The sequence below is a fragment of the Trachurus trachurus genome (genome assembly GCF_905171665.1).
Source record: "Trachurus trachurus genome assembly, chromosome: 10".
In the NCBI taxonomy this organism is placed as follows: Eukaryota; Metazoa; Chordata; class Actinopteri; order Carangiformes; family Carangidae; genus Trachurus; species Trachurus trachurus.
The window spans coordinates 32,399,802-32,421,863 of NC_139894.1; the positions used below are offsets into that span (position 1 = coordinate 32,399,802).

At 43.1% G+C, this 22,062-nt stretch overlaps 1 protein-coding gene across 3 annotated transcripts in view; it reads right to left on the reverse strand.

Annotated features, from left to right (window-relative positions):
- Positions 1-521: 521 nt before the first annotated feature.
- LOC310992644 (sodium channel protein type 4 subunit alpha B-like) overlaps positions 522-22,062 on the reverse strand; it is a 45,006-nt gene continuing 23,465 nt past the window's right edge. For 2 of the 3 annotated variants that reach the window (XM_083980757.1, XM_083980759.1), the window contains 17 exons: positions 13,568-13,669; positions 13,103-13,459; positions 12,105-12,306; positions 11,027-11,124; positions 10,896-10,938; positions 9,523-9,677; positions 9,235-9,408; positions 8,347-8,466; positions 5,651-5,935; positions 5,513-5,566; positions 5,262-5,424; positions 5,050-5,147; positions 3,334-3,604; positions 2,636-3,227; positions 1,324-1,468; positions 1,174-1,242; positions 522-1,026 (listed from right to left, as the gene is read on the reverse strand). In XM_083980757.1, the coding sequence (XP_083836883.1) occupies positions 883-1,026; positions 1,174-1,242; positions 1,324-1,468; positions 2,636-3,227; positions 3,334-3,604; positions 5,050-5,147; positions 5,262-5,424; positions 5,513-5,566; positions 5,651-5,935; positions 8,347-8,466; positions 9,235-9,408; positions 9,523-9,677; positions 10,896-10,938; positions 11,027-11,124; positions 12,105-12,306; positions 13,103-13,459; positions 13,568-13,669 (3,072 nt within the window). In that variant the 3' untranslated portion in view covers positions 522-882. Of the gene's footprint in view, positions 1,027-1,173; positions 1,243-1,323; positions 1,469-2,635; positions 3,228-3,333; positions 3,605-5,049; positions 5,155-5,261; positions 5,425-5,512; positions 5,567-5,650; positions 5,936-8,346; positions 8,467-9,234; positions 9,409-9,522; positions 9,678-10,895; positions 10,939-11,026; positions 11,125-12,104; positions 12,307-13,102; positions 13,460-13,567; positions 13,670-22,062 lie in introns of all 3 variants that reach the window. The other variant, XM_083980758.1, reaches the window with a different exon arrangement.

The window sequence follows — 22,062 nt, forward strand, 5'->3', positions numbered from 1 at the left end:
TTTGGATCCAATTGCACTGTGAGAACAAACTATAGGACCAAATTATCATGTTAATGTGGTTGAACCAACAGTGGGTCTTTAAACCACGTTTTACCATGTTTGTTGTTACAATCTTCTCCCTCACATTGTCTTGGATCCAACATGCTGCATCTTTTAACTTCTTTGATACATGGAAAACTAACTAACTAACCTGCCTCTCTCTCTCCACCCCCCCACCCCCATCTTGTTGCCTCACTCCAGATGTTTTGTATCTGTATCCCCCCCCCCCCCCCCCCCCCCCCCCCCTCCTTTACTTCCACATGTCTGTGTGTAGGATGTGATTGCTTCAGTCTCTTGTGTGATTGTCTCACATGGTTCAGGTCCAAACTGTTCAACAACAACATTAACCCTCAAAGACACACTGGTGCAGAATTACAACACTTTTTTGTAAAGAAGTGTTGTAATTCTTTGTTCAACAACATTGACATAGTCATTGGGTGTTTTTCTTACTTTATTTATTGCTTTCTTACTTTATTCTTACTTTATTTATTGGTTTTCACAATTGAAAATGTATCAGCATACAGAAATGCAAGAACATTACCTTTAACTAATGGGTTAGCTGTTAGCCTAATGGGCTAGCGGGTTAGCTTATAATGTAGGTTAATAAGTATTTGGACTGAGGTTCAGTTTAAAAACCACAGGGAATAATATGAGGTTAGGGTTAATGATGGAAACACATCATGAGTAAAAAGTCATATCAGGTTATTGTTTCGAGTCCTCTGTGGTTTAGGATCTGGTCTTGGCTCAGTCCACCACAGGTGAGTTCCCACCATGTAGAGAGGGAGGAGGTGTCGTCATGGGAACAGAGGGGAGGGTTGGGGGGGGGGGGGTTTGCTCCAAGGCTCAGTCTTGGTGAGGGTGGCCTTGCCCACCTGAAGCGTCACCTGCCGGTTCAGCCCGGTGTTTCCTGAACGCTCTCTGGATCACAGTGGCGGCCACTTCCTCCTGCTTCCTCCGCAAGGTGCTGCTGATTGGTTCATGGCCCACCTGCAGGAAACCATGGTCATCACGTATGTACTTACAACATACTCATTCTCACCTTTTAAAAATAAACCTCTGCTTTAAAATTACTATGATTTGTTGAAACATCAGTAGTGTGAGTGCAGCCTAGGATATAAAAGAACAGAACGGAACCTTGGATGAGTTGAACTTTTCTTTCATTCTGTCTTTGAGGGCGTCCATCTGTACCGAATCCCTGATCACCTGCAAACAAATAATAACAATGAAAAAAGAAAATAATAAATAAATAAGTAAATGAAAAATAACTGTTAAAAACAGGGCTACCTGTGCAGCGAGGGCCTGCAACACATCTGTCCAGTGGATCTTGTCTCCAGGAAGCAGAGACAGATCCTTGTTGATCAGTCTGATGGTGTTTGGCTTGGGAACCTTCAGAGGTTCCTCCAGAGCGTCGCAGAAGTCCGACAGCTGACTGCAGAACCCAACGGAGACCATTAGAGACCATCAGAGATCATTAGAGACCATCAGAGACCATTAGAGACCATCAGAGACCACTAGAGACCATTGGAGACCATTAGAGACCATTAGAGGGACCACAATGGAAATAAGCTGACAGCTTTTTTGTGTTTTTATCCCTTTGGCAGCAGTTGTGTCGATGTATGTTTTCTTTTGTAAACATTTGTCTGTTGTCAATAAAGATCTCAATCAATCAATCAATCAATCAATCAATCAATCAATCAATCAATCAATCAATCAATCAATCAATCAGAGACCATTAGAGATAATTGGAGACCATTGGAGACTATTAGAGACAATTAGAGACCACTAGAGACCATTGGAGACTGTGCTGCCCTCTCTGGCATGCACGTCTCTGCCTGAAGGTGGCAGTACTGCTACAGAGGTAGAAAGAGTTAAATGTCAGCAGAAGCAGTCAGTCTGCAGCTGAACTTCAGCAGTGCTCATTCAAGAGCTAAGAGAACATATGCCTGTGAGTATTATATGTAGTTGAATGTGTTATTGTAACCGTTATTGGTTAAGATGGCGGTCGTTTATATTTTTGCCGCTGTAGCAATGCTAGTTTGTTAGCCTTTGTAAAGTTGCATTGTATGTTAGCATTGTATATTAGCATTGAGCTACCGGTCATTGGGCTAGCTTACCTTATTCCTAGCTGTTTAATGGGAATGCTAAGGCTACTATAAGTGTGTATGTTGTTTCAAACTGTGTTGTTTGAACGTATTTGTTGTTTAAAGATATATTATTTTAATCCTTTTTCTTGTACTTCAGTTTTACAGTTAACTTCAATTGGGAGTGATAAATAAATCCTTAAAAGAAAGAAGACTTTGCCTCTCATTGAAGAACTGTTTAGCTATCTGCCAAACTAACACGGCACGTTCAGGGAGGGCAGAATAGAGACCATTAGAGACCATTGGAGACCATCAGAGACTATTAGAGACCATTAGAGATCATTGGAGACTATTAGAGACCATCAGAGACCATTAGAGGCCATCAGAGACCATTAGAGACCACTAGAGACCATTAGAGACCACTGAAAGTTAAAAGTTTGACCCAGCCATTAGGACAAGAGGAGTCCCGTCTAGATCTGGTTCTGGGTCTGGTTCTACATCTGGGTCAGACTCACCTGTACGGTATGACCTCTGAGGCATCAGGGTCAAACTCCTTCCATGTTCTATAAAACATCTGCAGGTCGCTGTCGCTCAGGCTCTCTGCGTCATTCATGTTGAAGGTCTCCATGACGACAGCGATATACATGTGGACGAGCAGCAGGACGACCATGACGACATAGGAGGTGAAGAAGACGACGGCGAGGATCGGGCTGCCGCAGTCGCCCCTGACCCACAGCCCTGGGTTCTCCAGGTCCAGGTCACAGTCGGGGGGCGTGACCGTCATGGTGCTCAGCAGAACCCCCCACCCCGTTACCGTTGTCATGGTGATCAGACACATCACGCTGCTGCCAAACGTCTCAAAATTAAACAAGTCGTTGAGCCAGTCATCCTTCTTCACGTAGGCAAAGCTCAACATGCCGAAGGTGGAGAAGGTGAAGATGAGGATGAGGAGGAGGCAGCAGATGTTGAAGAGGGCAGGAAGTGACATCACAAAGGCCACAAGCCAGGAGACAACAGGGAGGACGCGACTCAGACGAACCAACCTGAGGACAGCGAGGATGGTGGGGAAGATGAAATATTTCTCCATGAATTCAGCGAAGAACATACCTTAAAAAGAGGGGGAGGGGCATATTCAGCCTTCAGAAATGACAGCATCAGACAGGTCAATGACATCATCAGACAGGTCAATGACATCACCACATGGCCCACTAACCAACGATGGAAAGGAGAATGACCACGAAGTCCAGGATGTTGATGCCGTCGGAGAAGAAGTGGCGTCCGAATGCGATGAGCTTCACGATGACCTCAGTGAGGAAGATGAGGATGAAGGTGAAGTGTATCCAGTAGAGAACCCTCTCCATGTCTTCGCTCTGATCGTCCGTCTCCATCATCAGGGTCAACACGTTCAGGCAGATGACCACCACCATGAAGACCTCGAACGCCTGTTTGGTGACCAGGTCGAACAGCAGAGCACGGCCGGCATTCTGGAGGACAGACAGACAGGAGGAGGACAGACAGGAGGACAGACAGGACACCAGGTGAGTCTCCAGAGCCGGACCAAAGCATAAGCCAACTAAGCACCTGCTTGGGGCCCCGTGACTATTGGGGCCACATCTTCCACAGGACTCCTAGTCCCCAGTTTCGGGGGTGTGGTCATGTGACTCGAGTCTCAGGGGTGTGGTCATGTGACTTTGGTTTCACTAGAAACCAATCATAGGACCACCCACTCTGGGTTTAAAATACCTGGGCCTCTTGGATGAGGGGTGAAACGTCTTCAAACAAGAGAAGAAGTCCAGTTGCTTTTTTACTACAACTCCACAAGAATAAGACGACCTGGATGACTGAGAACCTTCATGGACAATTTACCCGTAACTTTTGTCGATCCTTAGAGAAACACTATGTAATTACAAAAAACTTTAATTATTGTTGCATTTCAAATTGTTGTTGCACTTTTCTGTTGCCGTATATTTAAAACCAAAAATTAAAAAAGCAGATGTGTTTACTGTAAATGCATTGTCTGTTGGTTTATTTTGTTACTTTTAGTCGACCTAGGTGACATTCAGTATCCAAGTACTATATCAATTTGAAGATTGAAAGTAAATCAAACATAGGCTGCACTTTTAGCTGAATTTGGTGCCATTTCAGAATAAAAACCATAGATGGGTAAAAACCTGCCAGGATATGATGATTCGTAATGACAGAGTAAAAAATTAAATAGTATTACTGGCAGTAATAGTAGGCACCAAAATAAAGATTTTTTTTTTTTTTTTTGGGGGGGGGGGGGGGGGGGTTAAAACTTATTTTACCTTACTTATTATTTTACCAACATTTACCCATCAAAAAGACATCATTGCCTTTTTCCAAAAATCACAACCCTCCTCCTTTTTGATGGATGTGGTCTCTTCCACCCTGGCGCACACACGCACAGTCTGTGCTTGGGGGGGAAAAAAAGTCTGTACTTACTTGGGGAGGGGAGCTGTAGCCTACCTTCAACGGAAATGTGAGAGCAGTGTAACATTAAACTAGGGATTTCAAATGTTTAATCGAAGAGGACAAGTCCGCTCACTTTTGCTGTTTTGCTAGCAGTCCCTGGCCAGGTGCATTTGTTCACAAAGAAGCCACGAAAAATCTATATATGGCCATGTGTATTTGTTTACAATGAAGCCGCCGAAAAATCAATACATGAAGCAATGAATTAAGTTTTTTGAAGTGCATCCACCTTATTGTTCCACATTGTTAGCAAAAATAATGTTTCTGAAACTCAGTTTACCAACTTTTTGGTCCCCAGCACTAGCGTTAATGCCCAAAATAAGAGATTTGAGGGCATCCCCAAAAAATTTTGCACGCAAAATTTTTCCTATCGCACGCTTCACGTTCACTGTGCTCCCTCCAATTTTTTGGTTGCATGACGCCCCTGTCAGTAACACACCTGAGGTCGCGGTGCAGACGAACGCGTCGTCCTGTAAAAGCGTCTCCTCACGGCGAGGGAGAAGTAGCGCTGCTCCGCCGTCATCCACAGATGTTTCCCTCCAAAGTAAAGAGCAGAGCAGAGAGCAGCGTTAACTGACGGAGACATGACACACCTGTTCACACCTGTTGTCACGGTTACCCTAACAAACACACACACACACACACACACACATCCTCTCTCTCTGCAGACACGTATCTTGTGTCTCAGTTTGTCCAGCGTGTCGATGAAGACTCTGATGAAGAAGTTGAAGGTGAAGAAGCCGCCGATGATGATGAAGAGGATGAAATACATGTACATGTACAGGTTGGCCTCGTACGTAGGCTGATCCTCTATCTACACACACACATACACACACCAGTTTAGTAGGAGCAGCTGTGTGAGTGAAATCAGTAAAACACATGTATCTAGTATGTGTGCCGACCTTTCTGGTGTCCACTGCTATACACAAGATCTCGTGCCAGAGGCTGAACGTCGCCTGACAACAACAAACACACACAATGAGCAACGAGCCACCTGGCTTGTGTTTGTTTACTTCCTGTGTGATGTCACTCAGACTGACCACATGCAGCAGCGACAGGAACGCAGCTCCCACGTTGTCGTAGTTTAACCTTTTGCTTATCCATCTGACTTCAGAGTAGTTGGCCTCTATCAGTGCGTAACATTCACTTCTGTTGTTCACGTCCTCGCCGGTGAACCACTCATCCGACGTATCGTTGTAACAGAATCTGAACTTTCCCGCAAACAGATTCACCCCCATCACGCTGAACATCAACCACACGGTCAGGGACACCAGCAGCATGTCGGCCAGGGACGGCAGGGACATGACCAGGGTCCGCAGCACTGTCTGGGGACAGACAGGGGAGACAGAGGGTGAGACAGAGACAGATAGGGTGAGACAGGTGTTAGAACAGGGCTCATTAATAAAGCCACTTTCCCACTAAAATTAGCGGGTCGACGCAGGTTTTGTAGAACGCGGGTCGACTTGCTAACAATCGGAGGACAGTGAGTCTGCCGCGACCACCATGACATCACAACACGTCAGTTAAACAGACTGTCACTTCTTCGTTTTGTTTCTTTGTTTTTGGTCAGTGTTCTTTGATCTTTTGATCCCAGTCTGGAATGAGAGCAGAGCTTGGTTTTGGTACGTGATATGAGACACAACCGGCGCGATGACGTGGTGTCACGTAACGCTCAATGCCATCACGTAAATTAGCGGGTTGACCCGGGTCTGGCGTTCCCACTGCAAGCCGATCGGAGCCGAGCCGATTGAAGGCGATTTTAACCTGCGTCGCTTGCTGAGTCGTTTGACGCGGGTTGGTGACCCTTTCCCACTGCCGCCAAAGCCGATTGTTAGCGGGTTTAAACCGCAGGGTTTCCCCCAGTGTATTATAAGCCTGGCGGCCCGCCAGGCCTTACTTGACCCCCCGCCAGGCTAAACATTGTTTATTAATTTTTTAAATCAGTTTTTATACTCAATAAACACGTGATCAGGTGTCTTTTTCATCACCTGACAACGTTACAACTTCGTCGCACACAACGAGACACGTCACGGACATCATGCTCATCAGACAATAGACAGCATCAGACCGCTGCTTCACCAGCTGAGCGAGAGGAGCGCACCGAGTCCACGTTAACGTGAGCGGAGCCCCAGCTCCAGAGGCTCAGTCAGCTGCTGTAGCAGCTAGTAGCTGTTAGCTGTTAGCTGCTAGCTGTTAGCTGGTAGCACGTCGTCCCCTGCAGCGTCAGAGCTCCGGACTCCTGTGAGCCGCGGGGCTTTGACCTGATGTGAAAATGATCCATTGTTTAATTTTTCAGCTCGTAAAGTTCGCGATCACACACGTTTGTTCTAGTAGATCCGTGAGTGTCACGTTTCCATGACAACTGACCGGAAAAAGAGCGTGGTACGTCATGTGCACGTGACTCCAGATGTAAAAAATCTCGGAGCAAAATAAATAAAAAAAACAAAACATGGATGATGGATCTATAATACATCCATGGAAATAAGGCTAGACTTTAACAATGGAGACACCAGGCAGTTGTTTTTTAGTTTTTAATGCAAACAGTTGATGTTATTTATTTAAATATTTTTTTATAGCCTAATTATAATTATTAGGCCTACTTTTTTTGCGGTTGATTGAACTGCATTTCAAGAGTGCCTTTCTGTAAGACTCTGCTATAGCTGGTGTTTAAATACGTTACATAAAGACTTATAATAACAGATGTTTATGATAATTTTTTCAAATTTCTAGTCAACTTTTAACATGGATCTTAAAGCAGAAGTGAGTGATCCGGTCGTTTTCGCTAATGCTGCGTTCCAGGTAGGCTTTTGAAATCGTAAATTACAGCTTCAAGTCACGACTTACGATTTTGTAGCGTTTCAGGCAACCCACTCGTGTTTTTCCGACCTGTTTTACCGGTGAAAGTCACTATAACGGCCACTCGTAACTTCCGACCCGTGAACTCGTACCAGATCGAACTGGTACGACTTCACAGACGTCGGAAAACCACGAGTTACGAGTTTCCTTGAACGCACCATAACAGTCCTCGTCGCTACGTCACCACATTCACGGCGTTCCTTGGCTGCACACACAGCCCTGCATGCCGTTCTCTCTCCTCATTGGATAAAAACTGTAGGATACGATAAATGTTTTCTCCTCGGCTCAGAGCAGAGCAGAGGGACTGAGAGACCCGTGTTTCAGTCCAAACACTCTATGTAAGTGATTGCTGTTGGAAGATATAACTATTTAAGACTTATATTAACACAAATATATCACTCACTTCTGCTTTAAGGCCTTATGGAATCACACCTGCTAAATGCTACTGCTCCATTAATGAATCTGTTCCCTACAGGGCCCTGCCATCGGTCAGGGTCAGGCCCCTGTCACAAAAAAACACACTTGGGCACCGGTGGCCCGCCGATGGGCCGCCGGTGCCACCCTACCACCGGGCTTAACAAGTTTTCTGGGGGAAACCCTGAACCGGTTTGTTGGCCAGTGGAAAAGCGGTATAAGTTACTTTGAGCCCGTCTCCCCAGGACATTGCTGTTGCCAGGAGCTTTAATGTTGGACTGTATGACTGAACATGCTGTTGTTGTTGTTGTTGTTGTTGTTGTTGTTGTTGTTGTTGTTGTTGTTGTTGTTGTTGTTGTTGTTGTTGTTTATGGGCAGCAGCAGGGCGAGGAGAGCATGTGATTGATCAGCTGAGCAGGATGGAGTCGTCTGCCTGAACCAGCTTTGCAGGCTTCGTGTGTCTTACCCTTAGGCCCTGGGAGCGAGACAGGGCCCTCAGGGGCCTCAAGGCCCTCAGGGGCCTCAGTGTCAGCATCAGGCCCACTGAGCATCCCAGCACGTCGACGGTCAATGACATCAGAGACACCTGGTGGTGACATCATACCTCAGTCAACTATCAGTCAACTAATGACACACTCATCAAACTGGGTCAGCCCCAGTCTAGTAAGCAGAACCTCTGAACCCAGAGTCAGAGTCATTGATCAGGGTCTAACAGCCATGGTGGGATGTCGGAATGGTCATATGTCTAAATGGTGTGATGTCTAAATGGTGGGATGTTGGAGTGATGGGATGTCGGAAGGGTGGTATGTCTAAATGGTGGGATGTCGGAATGGTGATATGTCTAAATGGTGGGATGTCTAAATGGTGTGATGTTGGAGTGGTGGGATGTCGGAATGGTGGGATGTCTAAATGGTGTGATGTTGGAGTGGTGGGATGTCGGAATGGTGGGATGTCTAAATGGTGTGATGTTGGAGTGATGGGATGTCGGAAGGGTGGTATGTCTAAATGGTGGGATGTCGGAATGGTGATATGTCTAAATGGTGGGATGTCTAAATGGTGTGATGTTGGAGTGGTGGGATGTCGGAATGGTGGGATGTCGGAATGGTGGGATGTTGGATTGGTGGGATGTCTAAATGGTGGTATGTCTACATGTTGGAATGTCTAAATGGTGATATGTCTAAATGGTGGTATAATCAGAGTCATTGATCAGGGTCTAACAGCCAATAGTCAGAGTCATTGATCAGGGTCTAACAGCCAATAGTCAGAGTCATTGATCAGGGTCTAACAGCCAATAATCAGAGTCATTGATCAGGGTCTAACAGCCAATAATCAGAGTCATTGATCAGGGTCTTACAGCCAAGATGAGGAAGTCGATCCAGCACCAGACGTTGGTGAAATACTCCCTGAGTCCGTAGCCGCCCCACTTCAGCAGCATCTCCACCAGGAACAGAAAGGTGAAGACCCGGTCGGCCTGGTCCAGCACCGTCTGCAGGACGGGTCGCTGCTGCAGGTGGATGTCCTCGAAGGCCTGTTCACACACACACATAGACACACACACAAACACAGCTCAGTGATCTGACGTGATGACTATTCACTAACTCATCAATAACTAATAATAGGATTTAATGAGGAGTGTGTTCACCAGAGCTACACTGCTGAGGATGATGATGAAGATGATGAAGGCTTCAAAGAATTTATGTTCCACGATGGTGAAACAGGTTCTCCTGAAGTTAGACCAGACCCTCCCTGAGCCCCGGGATGTGTCTACATCCAGGAACCGACAGCAATGGTAACAACCTGACACAAAGAAAAAGAGCCACACATTGTAATTTAATTGATGGATCTTTAGAAACATCAGGAACTCATTAACAGTTGAAGCCTCGAACATGATACTGTCTCATTTTAATTATTGTTTGTCCTGTTGGTCTCAGGTACATCTGTCAACCAGGTCTCTTCTCAAACAAGCCTAAAAATCTTAGACAGAAAGCAAATATTAAATGCTTAGCTTTGATAATTTAATGATGTATTCTGATGTCCGTTTAGTTTACAAAATTACCCATAATGTTGCTCCTCTCTCAATGAAAATCTTTGTCAAACTCCGTTCTGAACACGCTATTGTCAAGATCCGTCTCAAGGGGAGATTGCAACATCTCTAAACATAGCTCTGTCTTTGCTCAGTCTGCTTCCTCTTTTAAATCTGTCAACTCATGGAACAATCTCCCAACTCATCTAAAACTCTGTACAGACTTTAACCTTAATTATTTTTTTAACTTTCTCAAAGTATGAAGTAGTATTTCAATAACTGTATGTTCCTATTTCCTTCTGTCATGAAATATGTTTTATACCTGAGTGTTTGTAACGTGTGTATAGGTGTGTACATGCATGTGTATGGATGTTTATCTTTTCACTGTTCTTACTCACCTGACCAGGGACGACGGATAGAAAGTAGCTACACTGCTCAAAAAAATAAAGGCAACACTTAAACAACACATCTTAGATCTCAATAAATGAAATATTGCAGTTTAAAATAAAATCGTTATTCAATATATAGTAGAGTGTGTTGAGAACAACATAACATAAAAATGATCAATGTAAATCAAAAATGATCATCCCAGGTTGATTTCACATGGGTGTGATATAGTTACAATAAACACAATAAATGAAACTAACTAACTAACTAACTAACTAACTAACTAACTAACTAACTAACTAACTAACTAACTAACATGTGTTGTTTAAGTGTTCCCTTTATTTTTTGAGCAGTGTAGTAAGATAAATCCAGTACAAAGCATCTCCTCTCATTTTCAGACTAATGTTATTTTGTTCATTGTCTCTGATACAAATAAACTTAACTAAACACACACTCAGACCCTTAGAAGGTGTATATGTGTGTGTGTGTGTGTGTGTGTGTGTGTGTGTGTGTGTGTGTGTGTGTGTGTGTGTGTGTGTGTGTGTGTGTGTGTGTGTGTGTGTGTGTGTGTGTGTGTGTGTGTGTGTGTGTGTGTGTGCTCGTACTCTGACAGCAGCAGTCTTCAGGTGTGTTTCCTTTGTCTCCATCCTACAAACAGAAACAAACAAATAACATGTTTGTTGATGTTTGTTGTTGTTCACGAATGATGTCATCACTGCTGATAAATGTTTTTTACTTGTTGCTTTTTGTCGTCGTCTTCACATTCAGGTGTGTTGACCTTGACCTCTGACCCCTGCTGGTCTGAGGTAACAGAGGTCAAGCCCAGGTCGACCTCTGACAGGAAGGAACCAGAACAATCAACACAAATAATCTGGTAGAGACACAGAACAGCTGGAGCCTGAACCTGCAGACCTACCTCCGCCCCTGAACCTGTAGACATACCTCCGCCCCTGAACCTGTAGACATACCTCAGCCCCTGAACCTGTAGACCTACCTCTGCCCCTGAACCTGTAGACCTACCTCCGCCCCTGAACCTCTGCCCCTGAACCTGTAGACCTACCTCCGCCCCTGAACCTGTAGACCTACCTCCGCCCCTGAAACTGTAGACCTACCTCTGCCCCTGAACCTGCCGACCTACCTCCGCCCCTGAACCTACAGACCTACCTCTGCCCCTGAACCAGCAGACCTACCTCCGCCCCTGAACCTGCAGACCTACCTCCGCCCCTGAACCTGTAGACCTATCTCCGCCCCTGAACCTGTAGACCTACCTCCCCCCCTGAACCTGCAGACCTACCTCCACCCCTGAACCTGTAGACCTACCTCCGCCCCTGAATCTGCAGACCTACCTCCGCCCCTGAACCTGTAGACCTACCTCCGCCCCTGAATCTGCAGACCTACCTCCGCCCCTGAACCTGTAGACCTACCTCCGCCCCTGAACCTACAGACCTACCTCCGCCCCTGAACCTACAGACCTACCTCCGCCCCTGAATCTGTAGACCTACCTCCGCCCCTGAACCTGCAGACCTACCTCCGCCCCTAAACCTGCAGACCTACCTCCGCCCCTGAACCTGTAGACCTACCTCCGCCCCTGAATCTGTAGACCTACCTCCGCCACTCAACCTATAGACCTACCTCCGCCCCTGAACCTACAGACCTACCTCCGCCCCTGATTCTGTAGACCTACCTCCGCCACTCAACCTGCAGACCTACCTCCGCCCATGAACCTGCAGACCTACCTCTGCCCCTAAACCTGCAGACCTACCTCCGCCCCTGAACCTGTAGACTAACCTCCGCCCTTGAACCTGCAGACCTACCTCCGCCCCTGTCCCGGTTGCCATGGTTCTCTTTCTGTCCAAACAGAGTCACGACATCCTCCAGGATCCAGGTCCTGGTCCGAGCAGCACACCCTTTGATCTGATTCATGGCTCTGGACAAGTTGTTGTGTCCTTCTGTTGGAGCTGACAAACGATCTCCAGCAACCGAGCTCAGCAGCAAGGACAGGAACAGGTTCAAGATCTGGAGGGAGATCAGGGACCGGATCAGAGGCGGAGGCAGCAGAACCAAGAACAGTGAACTGACGCTGCTTGTATGAAAGTGACCTCTGTCCAGATACGTAGTAGACTATCTGGGTCAATGACATGCAGTAAAGATGTTACTGGTCAGGAGTCAAACAGGCGGAACAGTGCATATTAATGGACACTGAGTACATGAGCGCTCACTGTAAATACACCGGACTTAGCACTACTGCTAAATTTCATCTGTAGTCCCCAAACAAGACAACAGTTGACATAAAAAGTCCATGAAAACAGGAGGACCAGATAGAGGACGGATAGATAACAAAATAATTAGATTTACATGATTGCAGGAGGATTGGACATGATTCGTTGAGAAAACATACAATTACACACGCTCAGACTCGATATGATTACTTTACCCAAACTGAACATGGTTACATTATTGCACACTGACTACACTATTGCACACGCACCGGCCATAGACATACAGCTGCACACACAAGAAAGACCCAGATTAAGCATGACAACGGGTGCTCACAAGTTTGTCTAGTATTCAGTCTATAAGTTGTGTTTTAAAAGTCCTAAAAGTCGGACACTCTCTAATATTGATGGGTAGCTTGTTCCATTCCAAGCGTCCTTGGATTGATAACACGTTTTGAGAAAATGTTGTGCGTCTAAATTATACCTCACAGTCCCCTCTTGGACGATGCCAACATGGGACGTGTTCCTACCACTGGGCCACACGGCACCCCAACAGACGCTGTCTCTGACCGACAGGAGGACACGGTGGGACTCACCAGCAGGTGTCCAACCACCACGACCACCATGTAGAAGGGCAGACACAGGCCAGGACTGGAGACCTGCATGCAGTCCCACAAGGTCACCACCCACTCTCCACACAGTACCCGGAAGACCAGGACGAACGTGTGGAAGAAATCGGTCATGTGCCATCGGGGAAGCTCGCAGTTCTCCGATATGCGGCAGACGCAGCTCTCGTAGTCCTCGCGGAACAGCTGCGTGCCGACCACAGAGAAGACGAAGACCATGATGAGCAGGATGAGAGTCAGATTCCTCAAAGCCGAGAACGCCGACCACACGATCTGGAAAAATAGGTGGAAGCCCGGCCACCAGCGGGCCAACCGCAGGACCCGCATCTGGACACGAGACAGGTAGAGACAGGTAGAGACATGTTGTGATGATGATGAGGAGGAGGATGAAGATGAAAATGAGGATGAAGCTGAGGATGATGATGTCACACTGACCAATTGGAAGCTGCGTATCACTGATAAACCCTCTAAGTCGACCAATCCCAGCTCCAGCAGACTAAAGATGACAAGGATGAAGTCCAATCTGTGCCAGCTCACCTGTAACCAAGCAACAGAACAGTCACACACACTGACACAGACACACACACACACACACACACACACACACACACACACACACACACACACACACACACACACACACACACACACACACACACACACACACACACACATACACACCAATAGGGGGAACAGGGGACCTGTCGGGCCAAGCTGCCAAGAGGGGTCTTATGTTTACACTTATTTTGAAAAAACAAACATGGAATATAAAATTGACTTTTAAGGTCTTTTACCATAATATTACTGAAAATGTGACTTTTAATTATTTTTAAAGAAATTGCCAAGAGGGGACTTGGATCTCTGAGCGACATTTACCTATCAAAGAGTGGACCTCCACATACTGCAGTGGAGCTGTCTGCACCCATTCATTCACCTAACGACCCATTCATTCACCTAATGAGTCCTTGTCCACAACAATGACTTTCTCAGTTTCTTTCAAAAATGGATAATATAACTTTAGAGTTATCATTACTTATTTTAAAGTCTCTGTAGTACAAATTGTATATAAATATATAATCATGGCCACATTTGAGAGTGAATATTTTTTTTATTGAATTGCATGCAGTTCAGAAGTAACATGACTGCATGCACTAATATCAAGTTCTGCAGTATAAGCAACAACATTTACTTTAAACCGGCTTTAATATAGATTAATTCTTTTTTCTTAACAAAGATAATTTGCTCGTCCGTCTTTACTCATCCATAAATGCGTTGCCTCTGTCATTCTTAGCAGTCCAAGAGGGGATCTACTATCATCTCAATTTTAAATATTCAAAATGCTCTAGACATTTGGTTTCAACCAATTAATAGGAAATAGGAATGCATTTTATTTATTGTTTCGCATTGCAGAAAAAAGGTCCACACTTGGTTCATATGGAATGACAGGGGTCCACTGTTGGCTGGTACATAATGACACAGGTTCCCACTTAGTTAGCATGGAGTGACATACACACTCCATCATGTATGAATATGAAAGAAATAAGCAAAAGTGATCATTCTTAAGATATTTTTTTTTCATCAAAACTTAACACAAACATTTCTAATAAAGTAGCACCAATAATGTTTTCATTATTTTTAAATTTAGGGTGTACTACTGCAACACACATTTCTACAGTCTATTAATTTTTCCCCTACAAGAGCTTTATACTCCTTGACTGCATTTTTGTTATAGGAAAAAATATTTGAATTAAAACTAAGGGTTTTAGGTCATTTTAATGTACTTGCATCATGAATCTGTATTTATGAGGATGTATTTTATTTACTGTTTTACATTACAGAAAAAGGTCCACACTTGGTTTATATGGAATGACAGAGGTCCACTGTTGGTTGGTACGGAGTGACACACACACTCCAGCATGGGTGGATCAGCAGAAATGAGATAAATTGCTAAGTTTTAAGATACATTTTTAATCTAAATTTAATACAAACATTTGTAACTATTAATACACACAACACACACACACAAACACATGCAAACACACATATTTAAACTAAAGTAGCACTGGTGAAGTTTTCATTGTAGTTTTTTTAAAACATGGAATGTACTGTGAAAACTCAATGGCAACCTATCAAGATACTTAAGGGAATATTTCAGTTATTGACATTTATGGCTCAACAATAAAACATGTATGGGAAAATAAAGGAGGCGCTGGGGGGTCATCAGTTTGTCTGAGATACAAGGGATAATTCTTCTAGAGGATGGATTAACCTCACTAAGTAATATACCACTGCAACACACCTTTCTACAGTCTGTCAAGTTTTTGACTTACTGAAGTTTCATACTCCTTGACTGCATTGTTGTCATGGGAAAACTACTTTAAATAACTAAACTCAGGATTCAACATGGTCTGATGGCCCAGAGCCACAAAGTGTTATTCTGTAGTCACCTAATGTCCCATATAGATGAAGCTCTGTGGTGGCCACCTATTGTCACTCTTCTACTTTTTAACAGCACATGGTTTCAATCAATTTTAATGTACTTGCATTCTAAATCTATATTAATAGGGATGCATTTTACTTATTGTTTTACATTGCAGAAAAAAAAGGTCCACACTTGGTTTATATGGAATGACAGGGGTCCACTCTTGGTTGGTGCATAATGATACCCACTAAGTGCCCACTTAGTTAGCATGGAGTGACATACACACTCCATCATGTATGAATAAGAAAGAAATAAGCAAAAGTGATCATCCGTAAGAGAAATGTTTCATCACAGCTCCACATTACACTTGTTCCAGGCTCTGCCCGTCGTTTTTCTCTAGAAACTTTTTCCAACTTTTTTTTTATCTCTGTGTAGCAATCGCACTCGTCTTCTCCTTCTATTTCACTTCTTGCTCTGATCTACAGTCTCATTCGTTCTACACATCCCAGAAACCCCAAAATTACTCACCTAATGATTTTTTGATGTTTTGGTACCCAGCTAAACACAACAACAAGTGTGTATATTGCTTACTATCTACATTATGTATGTGCCTTGTAGGCACTTTACTTGCAGTGTTTTATAAATCTGAATATTTTTTGTCACATCACATCTACCCCGACACTTTAGAGCGCTTCTGTCTCGACGCCGTGTTTGCCTTCGTTCTGACCTGAACACGGCATGTGTTGTTTGGATTAGAAACATGCACATTTGCAAAGGAAAAAAAGCAAAATCGATAAGCGGAATCATTAAGCAGGCACGCACACAATCCCAAGGAAATCACGTGGGAACCAGTTCTGAAGAGGAACCGGTTCTCAATTCCCACCCATAGACTTCAGTCTATGATGTGGACACAAAAGCATTCCTCTACATTGAAGTAGTGAAGTCATCAACACTCATGTATTTCACAGATCCTAAATCCTGGTACACACATAAAGATTCTCTAAATTTCAACCAATTTTTTATCTGTGAAAGACCCCACACGTGAAGATAAAAAATCTGTGATTGAACAGTTTTGATCGTATTGTGTGTGGTGTGCTGTGATATTCCAAACACAACACACCACACACATTAAGATTTTTCAGAGTCGTGACCCTCCGGTAAGAAAACTCAGAAAGAGATCAGTATTGTTGTAGCTACTCTTTCGGGTCTATTTCCGGAATGGACAATGAGAGCGATGTAATTTTTTTAAATGAAAGCAGGACACTTCAGCCTTTACAACGATACCATCTGTGTGTGTCTGTGGCTTCGGAGGCCGAGCAGTAAAGCGGCTGTGAGCGGCGGTCACATGATCATTTAAACATGGCTGCTCTATTGCTGGCTGTTGCTGGCTATGATCGCTACCGTCTTTGCTATCGGCTATCAGGAAATCTCCCGTGTATGCGTGAATGTCTGTGTGAACCTCATGTAATGCCAGGGCTGCACCGTGGCTCTCTGTGGGATTACCGGTGTTGTGTCGAGAAGTGGCTTGCTGCGAGCAGCATGCAGAGCTTGGCACTTCTCAGCACAACACCAGCTTTCCACATGCAAGATGACTTTTGATTTGTAAATATTGAACATGTTTAATATTTACGATTATTAATTCAGCGCCGAACGTTTTCTGAGGCGATTGTTGTGAGAATTTTGACTCTTAACACACCACACACTACAAGAGAATCTCATAAAATAATCTTAACACCTTAGGATAATCGGACGATTTTTGTCTTTGGTCGAAAGGGGGAAGATCGGGGCAAAATCAGCCCGATTATCTTTATGTGTGTGGTAGGCTTAACTCTACCTCCACTCTCCACTCTAAATGTGGAACTGGCTGAGAAGTGAGTGAGGGCTTTAAATCTGTGCCAGACGACTTGTGTCAGTCCTTGACTGTCGGCAGTGTGGGGGATGGTTTCTTGTAGCTGACGATGGTCGTTAGCAACTCTGAAGGGCAACCTGGAAAAGACTAGCATCCCTCAGCCAAGATCTTATATCCAAATCAGACTAACAGACAGTGGAATTCCCCAGTCCTAGGTTGGCCATGTGCTACACACCTATGGACTTCTGTGGCAACTGTAAAGAGTGGGTATCCCAGCAATAATCCACCCTGTCAAGTCTTTGATGAGTTTTGTAAAGGTGTGTGATGCCTTGTGATCAGTATAATATTTTGTCAGCCTTTATATGGTCAACCATGGTGTGCCAGTAGAAATGTTTCTGAAATTAGGATTTATCAGATTTCCAGAGATACAGGGGATAAATCAGCTATAGTGGATGGAATAACTCCAAAATACCCACTGTTGAACTACTGCAACACACATTTTTACTTACCAAACTATTAGCTCTACTGGAGTTCATGTATACCTGTCTGCATATTTTTGGTCCACAACAAAAGTTAAAACTAAAACTAAATTTGTGTTCTTTTTCCTTCTGTATATTACACACTGTATCACATAGTCATACACATCTATAGATGAAATTGGTGTATGAATTGAAACCTAATTTAAAGTTGTCAAAAGGTACAGGATTGGCACAGGGTCAGAGAGTTTATATTAAGTGGGAAGTACACAATAAAAGCTGTATTCAGTTCACACTGGTGCTCAGCAGAAATGGGTCTGGTTGCTTTCAGGATGTGTGGATTGTACATTCAACAATCCCATATTACCTTATTCATAGTATATATATATATATATATAGCATCTGAAGTGGATTATAAACAAATTCAATTAATTGTGTTCAGAAGATGGTAAAACGTTATCTAATTTATTTATATTTTAAGTAATTCATTTGTTATCTATTTTGGTTGTTTCCTAATGATTTTCTTTCGTTTCAGTACCCAGCTAAACACAAGTGTGTATATTCCTTATTATCTAGGTATAACCTTGTGCATGTTGTAGTAAGCAATGTGACTTCATTACATTTACACACAGTTTTCTAAGTAGAGTTGAACATTTTTAATGTGGTTTCAGTCTATGATGTGGGCACAAAACATTCCTCTACATTGAAGTAGTTAAGTCACCAGCACTCATGTATTTCACAGGTCCTAACTTTAAGGTAGAGTTGTTGAACTGGGATCTGAGAAGTGAGTGAATGGAGTGAGAGCGGAGTGAGTGCCAGATGACCTGTGTCAGTCGTTGAGTGTGGGCAGTGTGGGGGATGGTTTGTCGTAGCTGACGATGGTCGTTAGGTATTTTCAGGTTGGGCTTCAGAGTTTCTACCTTCTTTCAGCCAACATCTTATATCCAAATCAGACCGACTGAGACACAGGTATTCCCAGGTCTTAGGTTGGCCATGTGCTACCTATGCACCTATGGCCTTTGGTGATTCAACTTCTGTGGCAACTGTAAAGAGTGGGTGTACCAGCAATATTCCATTTTGTCTAAAGAATTGTCAGTTCTTTGATGAGTTTTGTGAAGGTGTGTAATTACCTGTTATAATATTCGGTGACAGGGCCTTTATATGAGCCACCATTGTCTGCTAGTAGTAATGCTGTCTGAGAACAACAATTAACATGGAATAAGAAATTCGGATTCATCAGATTGTCATGGATACAGGGAATATGTCAGTGTGTGGACGGAATAACCCCCCAAAAAACCCTGTTAAACTACTCATTAAAAGGTATTTAGAAAATCAAGGGAAATAAAGGAACGCATAAATATAAAAACACATGCAAAGCCTTACAAAGCCTTGTAAAGGACAATTAGGACACAGCAAGAACTAGCCTATATTCCTCAGACACGGTCCACACCACTGTCAACTTTTTTTATTTGTGTTGCAGCAGTTCAACATTGAGCTATTCGGGGTTATTCCATCCACACAATGCCTTATCCCTTGTATCTTTGGCAATCTGATGAATCCTAATTTCTTGTGCCATGTTAAAGCAGAAGTAAGTGGTCCGGTCGTTTTCGCTAATGCTGCGTTCCAGGCAGGCTTTTGAAATCGTAAATTACAGCTTCAAGTCACAACTTACGACTTTGTAGCGTTTCAGGCAACCCACTCGTGTTTTTCCGACCTGTTTTACCGGTGAAAGTCACTATAACGGCCACTCGTAACTTCCGACCGGTGAACTCGTACCAGATCGAACTGGTACCACTTCACGGTCGGAAAAATACGAGTTTCCTTGAACGCACCATAACAGTCCTCGTCGCTACGTCACCACATTCACGGCGTTCCTTGGCTGCACACACAGCCCTGCATGCCGTTCTCTCTCCTCATTGGATAAAAACTGTAGGATACGATAAATGTTTTCTCTTCGGCTCAGAGAAGAGCAAAGGGACTGAGAGACCCGTGTTTCGGTCCAAACACTCTATGTAAGTGATTGCTGTCGGAAGATATAACTATTTAAGACTTATATTAACACAAATATATCACTTACTTCTGCTTTAAGTAAGATGTTGTTCCCAGACAACATTTCTGGCAGAGAATGGTAGCTCATAAAAATGCTCTGTGACTCTATATTGCATGTACCCATGTTTCAGTCAGTCTGTTTTGAATGTAAGTAAGTGGAGTGAAATGCACACTCCATCATGTATGAATAAGAAAGAAATAAGCAAAAGTGATCATCCTTAAGAGAAATTTTTCATCAAAACTTAACACAAACATTTCTAATAAAGTAGCTCAGATAAATACAGTGGGGCCAGTGCTTTAAAAACAAACATTAAAAGTTTAAAATCAATTCTGTAAGGGACAGGGAGCCAGTGAAGGGAGTTAAGAACAGGAGTAATGTGCTCACGTCTATTAGTGTTAGTTAAAAGACGGGCAGCAGCGTTTTGGACAAGTTGGAGGCGACTGAGCGAAGACTGGGAGACGCCAACATAAAGTGCATTGCAATAGTCCAATCTAGAACTGAAACATTTTGACTGTGTGAATGTGTGTGGCAATAGTTTAACATAGGGATCCTCTCAATGAATTATCCCTTGTATCTCTGACAAACTGATAATCCCCCATTCCCTCTGTATTTTCCCATATCAAATTGTTGTATATCAGTACCCCTTTGATGGTTTACTTGTACATAATATATCATCGTAGGTTGCCATTGAGTTTTCACAGTACACCCCACATAAAAAAACACGACATTACCGTTGCTACTTCATTATAAATGTTTGTATTAAGTTTTGATGAAAGTTTTGAGCTTTTGAGGTTAATCCATCCTCTAGAAGAATTATCCCTTGTATCTCAGACAAACTGATGACCCCCCAGCTCCTCTTTTATTTTCCCATACATGTTTTATTGTTGAGCCATAAATGTCAATAACTGAAATATTCCCTTAAGTATCATGGAAGGTTGCCATTGAGTTTTCACAGTAACTAACCCTAACCCCATGTTTAAAAAAAAAACTACAATTACAACTTTACCAGTGCTACTTCAGTTGAAATATGTGTGTTTGCATGTGTTTGTGTGTGTTGTGTGTATTAATAGTTACAAATGTTTGTATTAAATTTAGATTTAAAATGTATCATATAATGTGGAGTGTGTATGTCACTCCGCACCAACCAACAGTGGACCCCTGTCATTCCATATAAACCAAGTGTGGACCTTTTTCTGTAATGTAAAACAGTAAATAAAATACATCCTTATAAATACAGATTCATGATGCAAGTACATTAAAATGACCTAGAACCTTGAGTTTTAATTCAAATATTTTTCCTATAACAACAATGCAGTCAAGGAGTATAAAACTATTGTAGGGGAAAAAATAATAGACTGTAGATATGTGTGTTGCAGTAGTACACCCTACATTTAAAAATAATTACAACATTATTGGTGCTACTTTATTAGAAATGTTTGTGTTAGGTTTTGATGAAAAATGTATCTTACGGATGATCACTTTTGCTTATTTCTTTCTTATTCATACATGATGGAGTGTGTATTTCACTCCATGCTAACTAAGTGGGCACTTGTATCATTATGCACCAACCAACAGTGGACCCCTGTCATTCTATATAAACCAAGTGTGGACCTTTTTCTAAAACGTAAATCAACAAATAATTCCTATACAGATTTATGACGCAAATACATTAAAATTAATTGAAATCACATGCATTTAAAAAGTAAAAGTCTGACAATAGGTGCCCCCAACAGGGCTTTATCTATATGAGATGTACGTGGCCAAAAAGTAACCTTTTGTGGCTCTGAGCCATCAGGCCATGTCAAACTGTGTTTTCCCATGACAATAATGCAGTTAAGTAGTATAAAACACCAGTACAGTGAAAAATTAATAGACTGTAGAAATGTGTCTGGCAATAGTTTAACATAGGGACTTTGTGAGATTAATCCTCTCAATGAATTATCCCTTGTATCTCTGACAAACTGATGATCTCCCAAACCCTCTGTATTTTCCCCAAAGATAACAAATTGCCGTGCCAATACTTTAATATCAGTTACTCTTTGATGGTTTACTTCTACATAATATATCATCATAGGTTGTCATTGAGTTTTCTGTAATATAAAACAGTAAATAAAATACATCCTTATGAATACA